The following is a 10829-nucleotide window of genomic DNA, read 5'->3' as shown; positions in this document are numbered from 1 at the left end:
AATCATTCGAAAAAATATATAACTGCTTATGGACATTTCATGCTCAAAAGATGCACATGTCATGCAAAAAAGGCGCACATGTCATGCACAAAGAATGCACATGATATGCACAATGCATATTGAAAAAACATGCACATGGCAAGACAAAAACTGATTCACTAAGTACTAAAATTATGATAACATTTAGGTGAATGAACTGTAAAGTGTAAGAAACTTAAAACAAACTGAATTCCAAAATTTAATAAAAAGTGACATTAGATGGTAAAAATAAAAAGAATAATTAATACTAAAAAATTTACTCGAGGAATTGGCAAAAATATGGCAAAATCAAACGAGTTGGTAGAACTTAATATCGTCAAACATGACTAGATTAGTAAAATAGTATAGATTCAACAACACCAAGTTGAAAACAAAGTAGCATCTTGAATAAAATTTCTCCCAAAATTCTGAAACTAGCATTGTAGGAAAACACACAGCAAAATAAACCAAAACAACTTCAAGATTTACTTGTCCTCTTGGCAATTTTGTTGGTAACAACATCAAATTGGGCTATACGCTCATTGATCACCTCCCTCTTCCTGGTGGAAATGTTGTGTGCAATCTTAACACAGTAAGTCCTGCAGTTATATTAGAGAAACAAAGGGTTAGCAAATTCTACTAAGCTAAAAAATCTCTCTAAACCTCCAATTTAACCTTAACTTGCCTAGTTCATCAAACAATTTGCATTTCTAAACAACCAATTATAGCATCAGCCAATCACTAAAACCAATATTCAATGATCATCTTATTCATTTCATAGACTACAACAACTCTAGTTCACTGCATTACTGATTAAACACACAATTAAAGCAATAATAAATCCCCAGAACGATCCATATACAATACATTGAAATCAAATATACTTACTTTCTTAATTGAAGCTGTTCATTCTCAATTATCTGCAAAAAACCCACAACCAACACACATTCAACAAATCACCAAGAAATTTGGAGAGAGAGCGAGACCTTTTCAGTGTAAGTAATGACAGAATTCTCGCGATTATTTTTCTCTTAAAAAATGTGACTATTTTTGACACACCTCGACCGAAATCAGGGCATGCTGGAAGTGACGTAACCATGTGCATAGTGCGGAAGTTAATAAAATAATAATAAAAGTTCGAATAATTAAAAAAATCAGCTTTACACAACGTAAGAACATACATGTGCAAGCGTAAGTGTGAAAAACAAAGTTCAGAGCTCGAAGACCTAATGCAGTCCGGGAGAAATAACGCTACAAAAACACACCCAAAGGTGGTCCTACACTGGTAATAATCTATCAGATATGCCGGGGAAATCCTTTGGGAAGCCACCAAAAGTGCTAGCCAACTAGAACCTGGAGGGGCGCAAAACAAAAAGTGTGAGTGAGCAAAAACAAAGCTTTTCGAAAAACATTTCATAAACAAAGTTCTAAACCCTCGCTGTAAAACCTGTATACCTCCTAGAAAATAGAGTACAAATATATCTATAAAAGTCATGCTCAGAAATATGCCATGCCAAAAGCCTCGAAGTAAAATGCAAGTGCTCAGGTAATGTCAAACCAATGCCATGTAATCTGTCAGCCGGAGTCACCTAACGTGACCTGTACGGCTGAATCTAGAGCTCAAATCTCCATCTCACTGACTATACCTGCACACGAGTCGGAACCACCTAAAGTGGTCTGTACGATAGGACTGGGTGTAATATAAGTACGCTCAAGTGCTACGATCACGTGAAGGCTGGGCGAATAATCGCGGGTCACCTACGAGTCGGAACCACCTAAAGTGGTCTGTACGACAGGATTGTGCACCTAACTTGGATCCAAGATGAGCGTGTGGTGTGGGAGGTGAACATCACGTGAAGGACTGTGCCCAACTCTGGGCGGGAGCACTAACACCGGGGGTGCAGGTTATGAGCCCTCTATGCATCTCAAATCACTACTGAACATAAACATAAATCATAACTCACCTGGCACTTACCTGTGTGTCCGCAACACTAAACATATATATATATATGTATATATGTGGCTGATAATGCGTAATAAATGGCAAACAATAAGTATGGCATATAAACGTATACACGTTTCCAAAGGGTCGTAACCCCCTTGCCTCGAGTGACAGCGCTCGTCCTCGGGATAGGTCTCACCTATATGCGAAACAACTATAAAAACGTTAATTTTAAAGCACATAACCAACATCACGAAATAACTTCTCATACAATGCTCAAATGGGGTGTATGAATACACCAACGTGATCTACTCAACCTCAGGAACATCCCCATATTTTTAGAAAAATTTTCCACCGCCACACGCGCCCCCACGCGCCGGCCAAGGCACGGCCACGCGCAGGCACGTGCCTGGCACACTGACAGCGTCAGTTAATGCCGTCAGGAATATTCTGTTAACTTTAACGGATTCCGTTAACGCCGTTAGGAATATTTTGTTCAAATTGACGGAATATTCCGCCATCTTCTCCGGCGAAGCTCCGGCGCCGTCGCCGGCGCCGGAAAATCGGGAAAACTTTAAAACCTTGTAACTTTTTCATTTTTCAACCAAATTTCACAAAATTGGTACCAAAATGAAGCTTACAACGAGAGGAACAAATCCATACCACTTTTAAGTACTAAAACACACGGAATCTCGCCGGGAAAACACCACCAACTCCAGCCAACCTTGTAACTCACGATCCCGACGTCCAAAACCTTTAAACGAACCACCCCGAGCCTCCTAAGGACCTCACCAAGCTTCCTACAAGCTTGAAATTCCCAAAAACACAAGAATTAACGTGTGCATGAACAGTGACCAAATCGGGGTATCCCGAGTTCGACGTGAAAACGAAGGTATCCTTACCTGAAATGGGTATGGTTGAACTCCCAAGGACCTCACGAGCACGAATATGTAATTTGTTTCCTCGATCTGTGAAGGTTTGGATGGTTTTTGGGTGTGTCCGTACATAGAGGATAGGAAAGGGGGAGAAAGAGGGCTCGGGACAGGGATGCAGGACAGGGGAAAGGGTGAGGGGGTGTGGGAGAGTGTGTGTGTGGTCCAAAACTTGCCAACAAAATCCAAAAACAACCACACAACGAAATAACCACACTAGGGGCAAAAACGTCATTTCACCCCCACAGTTCGAAAATCCGGAACGGGCTGTCACAATTTTTGCGCCTCTGATTTCATAACTGCCCTTTCCTCCCTTCTTTCTTTGGTTCACATCTATGGAACAAAGTTCAACCACTCCTTTGATAAAATAATGGATCTAAAAAATTTGCAAAATTTAGAAACTGAATTCTAAGGTGTTTTTCTTTGGGTAGACACTTGATGTGGTTAACTATCGCAACATCCAAATCCTATTCTTAGAAAACAAACCCAAATCCAAAAATCAAAATTCAATTCCTTCGGATTACCAAGATCTAAACTTTATTTTATTGCTTCTAATAAATCAAATGAGATTAAAGAAAAGGGAACATTGGTACCGTGTAATCGTTGTTGATGTGGGCAAGGCCGACTTTTGTAGAGTCTTTGATAGCACCGTTGGCTTTCCTGCATGTTTGAAGAGTCCCCATTTTTCTCTGATGCTTCTTTTGTTGTACAACCCTAATTCCACCACCATTCAGATCGCTTTCTCTCTCACTCCCACTTTCTTTCTCTAGAAGTAGACACAATGACTTGGCTTGCGGACCTTGAGAATTTATTATGCAATAGTTAAGCAAAGGGTTTTGAAGGATTTAATATTATTATACCTCCAAAATCTTTGACGCATTTGACAACCTTGAGGATGACGGTGATGGGGTTTTCCTCCTTCTTTATCTCACCTCTGTCTCCCTTCTTCTTCTCACTCTTGTCGTTGCTTGTTGCTCCCATGCAACTGTGTTGAATATCTAATTGTAACATAAAATACAATCCTAATCTGATTATTGTATACACTGACTTGGTTCTAACAAAGGGCGAACACAGAAGAAGCATGTCGCATATAACTAGACCACTAGTCAAAATTTTATTCATGTTTGAATAATTGTGCAAAAAATCGAACAAATCGAAGTCGCCAAAATAAGAATCCTATTGTGTTTAGACTCATATTACCAAACATCGTCACAAATCCACAATGTAATGAGAAGGGCATGGAGGTTTCAACTCACCTATTCATATTCCTATACAACAATGAACACTTAAAGACATCTATGGAATCTGGACATCAAAACAAAAGTTGGAGATTCTAGAATGAGTAAATAGATAATGTCTAATTCCACCCTATCAATATTTGACGTGATGTGTTGGTGGGCCTTGTCACACCACAGACTAGACAAGAATATACAGCTAGATATGACCTTGTTATTTGTATTAGTATACATTCTAATAACAAAAATTTCCACAAATTCTGCAATATATTTCACGCGTTTTGTTGTTTAAGGATCGTATTCCCCATATTAATGTCACAAACTTGTTGTTCAAATATCTACATTGTGGATTCTGTTGCAACTAGACTTGTAATTCCACTTTGCAATATTATAAATATAAAAATAACATCTCAATTTCAAATGTCTAAGAATGCAACATGTCTATCAGATGTGAATGGGTTCCACGTTGCTAGTTCCAACTGCTAGATGAGTTCCGCATTAACCCCTGCCAACGGAACAGACACTATCATCAATTCCCAAGTCACATAACTTTGTTAACTGCAAGTAACATTCAATCGTAAAATCAAAAATATTACATCGGCAAAGACTCAAAGTGATCAATTTCATACATACACCAAGAAAAATACTCACACATGATCGAAAAAAAGTTATAGTCATTAAAAGGTTGTGACTTGTGACATTGAAAAACATCCACGTTTGCCTCAAATTACAACAACAATGTTAAGATAAGAAAGAGAAGCAAAGTAAAGCCAGAGATTACCGTGCTACAAGAAGCATTCCATAAATAAACAAAATTTCCCAACCCAATAGCAAGCACATTGTGCAAAGACCAATCGACAAGGTTCGAATATAAATCGTCTTGCAAAGCAGTTGCATCCAAAACCTAAACAAGAAACAAAATTTCCATAAATAAAAAAAAAAGCCCCAATTCACAATACTCAAAATCCATCCAAACCCAAATCGCCAAAAGACTAGAAAGTGGTGAAAGTCACCTTATAAGGCGACTGCAAACCTTCTGAGGAGCCTTGACCGGGCTATGGTGAACTCTAGTGATCACATCATCAAACCCGAAAGGGGTAAGCGAATGCATTGATCGGCGAGTCTCGCTTTTGAATCGAAAGATGTTGGGGCTGAGTGGGTTCATCTGAATCACACTCCTTTTTCTTAGGCGTCGTCGAAGGGACGATTCCGGCAGAGTCAGGTCCAAAGAGGGCAGGCGTATAAGAGTGTCATAGGTGAGGAGAGAGAGGGCTGTTGGATGAAGATGGGTGAGTTATGGTTCTTCGAGCTGATGATTGGGCGAGCGAAATTTTCGGAGAAATGTGCAAATGACGTCTAGGTGGGAGGAAATAACCATTTATATACAAAGAAATTAGGTCATTTTAAGGTGTAGAAAGAACCTTATTTCTGTCCAATTATTGTGCATTGCATGTGGATAACTTATGCATATTCAAAATGTCGTATTTTTGTCATTAGGAAATGATCATATATCTGGTTCTTTTCCTAGCGCCCAGCTCCGCCTTGTCCCATTTTATTTTCAAATGGGTCCAGCCCGATTCTTTTTAATTTTAGGCCCGTTGTTTCTTCTTCCTCGCGTACCCTTCTGCGAAGTCGCACGTTGCGGTGGCTCGTCGTGAAGCCTCGGAGAGTAAGAATCCCCCAAATTGTTGGGGGAAATTGCAATGGATGCCAAGGACATCTTGGGCTTGCCCAAATCCACGCATCCCGCATCCCAGGAGAAGAACGCATCCCAGGAGAAGAAATCTCGGCCGTTGAAGGAATCTCAGCGAAAACCAGATGGCATTTCGCGCGAGGTATGATTTGATTGTCTGTGTTTAGGGTTTTTCGGATTTCGTTTAAATTTATCAAATTTCGGGGATAATGCATGGTGGGTTTATCAAATTTTGGTTGTATAATCTTGAACGATTGAGAAATTGAAATGATAATGCGTTTTCGGGCTTTTCGAGTTGCAGGTGTATGCGCTTACCGGGGGTGTTCCACCTCTCATGCCGGCAGTGGAGCCATTACAGCTGAAAAAAAGGCCTCCGACTGATGAAAAGGTTAATTTTGTTCATCATTTGCTTATTTACTCACATTTGTAGTATTACTGGAAGCTAAAAGATTGTAGGATTTATATATTTGAGTTGCTTGGAGATGTAGCCCATTATAGATTTCATGTAGATTTTTTATTATTTTTTGGAGATATTTCACTTCCACAATCAGACTACAGTTATGCTAAGTCTGGCATTATGCTTTCAGATCACTTGGCAGTGGCTTCCTTTTACTAGTTCTACCCGGAAAGATAATTTACAGCTCTACCACTGGGTATGTTTTGGACCTTTTGTAGCACGCCTCCAAGCTCCGCGTTTCTTTTCCTTTTTCTTTTCCAGTCGGGCTGTGTGTATGACTTTAGTCACTGCTACTATGCAGGTTATAGTTGTAAATGGCATCCCGCCTACAGGTGACTACTCCTTTGCCAAGTATAACAAGGTACAACTATCCTTAATTGTGTTGGGAAAGAATTGTCCCTTTTCTTATGAACATATAATTTGACTTTGTTTCAGGTGAAGTGAATACATATTATATATTGATTTTATTTTTCAAAATCTGTGCAGTCTGTGGACGTTGTCAAGTACACAGACGAGGAGTATGAGAAGCATTTGACTGATGATGTAGGTATCAAATTAAGATTTTATTTGTGTGATGTCATTTTATTTAGGGTATTTGGATTTTAGGGCCTCAATAAGTGCTGTTTTAGATGGAAATATGAAAGCTTTTTTTTTTTTTTTTTTAATTTAATTTAGGTTCAGATTTTAAAATCCAGCTCCTCATCATATGAAATGATTTCAAGTGTTCTAATTATAGGAAAATATTGCCATCTGAAATTCCAGCCTCACCGATTATTAAGCTTTAGAAGTAGGAATTGATTGTGAGAATGCTTTACATTGCCTCATTCTCCGTTGTTATATTGTGTCTCCATTAGATGTGGACAAAGGAGGAGACAGATCAATTGTTTGAATTATGTCAACAGTTTGATCTACGCTTCATTGTGATAGCAGACAGGTTCTCGTCTTCTTGTACTGTGGAAGAACTGAAGGAACGCTATTACAAAGGTATTGTCTATCTGTTTTCTTTATGAATTTGTTTTTGCTCACTATTTGGTTCACTCTTATGATGTTCATGTTAAGCTTTAATTTCCATGCTTGAATCTTTAAATGATTCACTGTTTCAGAAAGATCATTGAACTTGGCTATTGCAGATGCTGATTATCCGATTATTTATTGTAGTATCTCGATCTATATTAATTGCTAGAGCGGCGGCATTTCCTGGAAATATTTCAGAGCATCCTATTGTTAAGGTTTGTAGCTTTGTCAACTGATCTTTTAGGCAAATATTAATTCCTTTTTGTTGGCAGAGGATCTCTCTGGGAATAAGTTAATTCAGCTGTGTATGTATTGGTCTTTATAGACCTTGCATTGGTGGCAGACATGACTGGGCTACCCTTTATTAGTTTCTTTACTTACAGTTTCTCTGCTTTGGTTTCTCTTGTTTTCTCTTGGTTTAGGAACCTTACAAATTTACACAAGAGAGAGATCGCAAGCGAGCATTGTCCATGGTTCTCTCTCAAACAAAGCACCAAGAGAGAAAAGATTATGAGGTTTTCATCCATCAATCTAGAGTGATTGATTCTTTAATGTGGCCCTGCAACATTAATTGGGGATTTGATTTTTCAAATGGATACATTCATTCACTTGTTTGATCCATTGTACATTATCTTAGGTTCTGGCAGAAGCCAAAAGAATAGCTGAGTCACACATGGCTGCAAGGGTAAGTTTACCGTTAGATACTATGCTTTGTTTTTATTTACTGGTGAGTTCACGACCATTTAGGAAACTGTACTTTCTTGTCACTTCTACTTTGTGGGTAGAATGAACCGCTATGCTTCTCCAAAGTATACAGCTCTGTATTACACATAGCTATCCATTTTTTTTTTTTTTTAGGTTTTGGATTTACCTCTTTTCTTTGTGGTAGGGGTATGTTTGTTAACTTCAAGTGTACTTCATTATAGATAGATACATTGTATGTTATGTAAAATTAGACTCTAAGTGATATCAAGGTATTTACTTTTACATTGGCTCTGCATTCCTCCTTGTATTGGTAAACCACTAAACCCTATTTCCTGAATTAGGAGGTATTCCAGCATCCGTTAATGACCCTTTTTCCTATTAACTAGAATTGTTAAAAGTATTTATTAGTGACTCTCAACTTGTGGAAGGGTTATGGCCTATAGACATCATATTATGCCAATGTATTGGTTGTTCAATTTTTAAAATCAGAATGAATAGTTATGTGCATGCATCTGAGTGTTGTGCGTATGTACTTGGTTTTTCTGTGTTTCAGAATGCTAAAGAGTCAGAGTTGCTTGTCACATTTACTATGGATAGTGAGAGGGCTATTGTTTTTGGTGAGACTCTATCACCTCCATCTAACTCTGAGTTCGCCCCTGCAATGGTTGCACATTCAACTTCAATGGCAGAGAATGCCTCTACTCTAGTTTCTCTTCGCATGGTATGTTTAAATGGTTTGCCAGATTTTGTTCTATATCCTCGTTCCTTTCCCGTGAAAGTTACTACTGCATGACTCCTCTGTTTGTATCCTTTTTTTCTTCAAGGAAAATCTTGTACTTAATTTCTTTGAAATATGTAAGATATCCATTCTCGAGTTCATTGACTGGTTGATTGACAAAATTTCCAGCTTCGGGTGTATCTTAGAACATATGCACTTGACCAAATGATCCAAGCTGCAAGCTCATCTGCTGGACTTCGGACTATCAAGCGGGTTGAACAAAGTTTGCAAGAACTTGGGGTCTGTACTACTTCTTGAACTATTGATCAAGTATAGATGCTTTTTTCATTGTCAAACTTGGTAGCATAATTTTTTTATCTTGTGCAGCAAATTTTCAGATCCATTACATGTTACCATGGTTGATCTTGTTTCATAAATTTCACCTTTGCTTTGCTTTAAATTTCCTTTACCTTATCATGATAGAGGTTAAATCACTTGGTAATTCAGTTTCATTGCACTGTCTGTCCATTCATGAATATGGATGAATTTCTAGACAATTACTTCTTGTCATAACAACTTATAGAATTCCATTGAAGAGAGATGCTTTGCGGTATTTGGCGATCCTGCTTTGTGTATTCTTAAATTCTATATGAAAGTTAGATGTCATTGTTTGCTCATTTCTTTTTATCTTGTTTTAGTAATAAGCTCAGTTATATTGTTTGGTTCTTGATAATCAAGAATTTTGCCATTCAAAATTGCAAAGTACGTATTTATATTCAGAGCAACATATCCTATGAATATCTTTATTCCTCATTTATTGCTTTTTAAAAGAGTAAAGTTGTGCATTTTGCTTTACAGGTTAATTTAAAGCCAAGAGTTCCAACTAAAGCCGTTTGTGCACAGCATCTTGATCTAAGAAAAGAAATATTGACGCTACTGAATCTTCAGAAACAGGTGTTACTTAGCTAAGCTTTATCTTTTATAAATACTGTAAATATTCATTTATAATTTAGAGAGCATCGTATATCCCCTAAAACATGTATCGATGATATTGCTTATCTCCAAGTGTTAGCACGGGGTGTGTTTTGTAATTCTAATTTCCTTAACCAAACTCACTGTCTTTTGAACAACAACATCATCATTGTTCATCTGTGGCGGTTTCATTTCTGTTTAACTGCAAATAATTTGGTTGCTTAACTGCAGTTTTAAAATGAAGAGTGCATCTTTCTTCAGTTTTGTATTTTATTTGACATAAGTAATACTTTTGGTTATCAGTTACAACATAAGGAGGCAGAAGGCTCATCTTATCGTGATGGTCCGTACGAAACACCAGGCACACCCAAGGTTTGTTTTCCATACTTGTAGCAGGCTTCTCAATTGACAAGCTATCTTGTGATTCAAACGAAGAGATTTTTCTGACACTACTGTCTTCTTATTGTGGTGATCAGGATCGCACCTTTGTTCCTGATTCAACAAGTTTCGGAGGTGAAGTATTAGGTGATAATAGGAAATTTTGTGTCATCCTGCACGCTTGTTTATTGTTTGCTTGTCTGATTCTTTTGGTTGTTCAGAGTGTTCTTCTAGTACTGTTGACCTCATTTATATCCATTGGATGTCAGGGGATAGAGTCGGTAAACGAGACCAAAAACGAAAAGCCCTTGGTAGGGCAGAAGCTCCATCATTGCCTGCGCAGTCTAAAAGGCCTAGAAAGTCAAGGGCATCGGATCTGTAGCTCCAGAACTGAGTAAGCAAATCAGCTCTGAGTTGACCTGGCATGCAGAATGCATAATTAAATTGGTGCAGGTCTTCCGATAGTTTCAAATGTAGTAGCAACCGAAGTAGGAGAAGAGGTTTTTGTTTCTAGCAAGTAATTCTAGTTGGTAGTTAACAGTGACCGGCAATGATGGACTTAACCAGCTTTTTAAAGTAATTCTGAGTTGGGAGCGCCGAGTAATGTGCATGGCATAAGTGGAAGTTCCAATTTCCGTTAACCTTGAGGAAATTGTCCAAGTATAAATAGTCCGAATTACCACATTAGGCTAAAACGATGTGAAATGCTATATTTATGTAAATACATTTCTTGCTAATTCCAATATTAGACTGGTATTTAGCTCA

The 10829-nt window shown here is 38.1% G+C and overlaps 1 protein-coding gene and 1 long non-coding RNA gene across 6 annotated transcripts; one reads left to right on the top strand and one right to left on the bottom strand.

Moving 5' to 3' along the window:
• Positions 1-319: 319 nt before the first annotated feature.
• LOC125475070 lies at positions 320-5300 on the bottom strand. Its single transcript, XR_007256397.1, has 4 exons — positions 5141-5300; positions 3486-5031; positions 907-938; positions 320-617 (listed from the first exon to the last, which is right to left on the bottom strand). It is a non-coding gene; the product is annotated as an uncharacterized LOC125475070 (long non-coding RNA).
• Positions 5301-5692: 392 nt separating this feature from the next.
• LOC103960638 (SWR1-complex protein 4) lies at positions 5693-10829 on the top strand. Of its 5 annotated transcripts, none has more exons than XM_048579376.1 (15): positions 5694-5962; positions 6122-6208; positions 6408-6473; positions 6579-6666; positions 6762-6820; positions 7132-7261; positions 7436-7506; positions 7714-7806; positions 7929-7976; positions 8550-8717; positions 8904-9014; positions 9573-9668; positions 9990-10058; positions 10163-10199; positions 10334-10829. In XM_048579376.1, the coding sequence occupies exons 1-15, from the start codon at positions 5831-5833 to the stop codon at positions 10444-10446; spliced, it is 1368 nt and encodes a 455-aa protein (XP_048435333.1). In that variant the 5' UTR covers positions 5694-5830; the 3' UTR covers positions 10447-10829. The 5 variants fall into 5 exon arrangements, with proteins under 5 accessions (XP_048435334.1, XP_048435333.1, XP_048435332.1 ...); XM_048579375.1 differs by having other exon boundaries at positions 10163-10211; XM_009373117.3 differs by having other exon boundaries at positions 5695-5962; positions 6579-6638; positions 6764-6820; positions 10163-10211.

This window comes from the organism of the source record quoted next, unplaced genomic scaffold, assembly GCF_019419815.1.
Source record: "Pyrus x bretschneideri cultivar Hongxiangsu unplaced genomic scaffold, Pyrus_bretschneideri_v1 Contig130, whole genome shotgun sequence".
NCBI lineage: Eukaryota > Viridiplantae > Streptophyta > Magnoliopsida > Rosales > Rosaceae > Pyrus > Pyrus x bretschneideri.
Note: the sequence above shows the minus strand (reverse complement) of the source record. Positions and strands in the feature narration are given on the sequence as shown.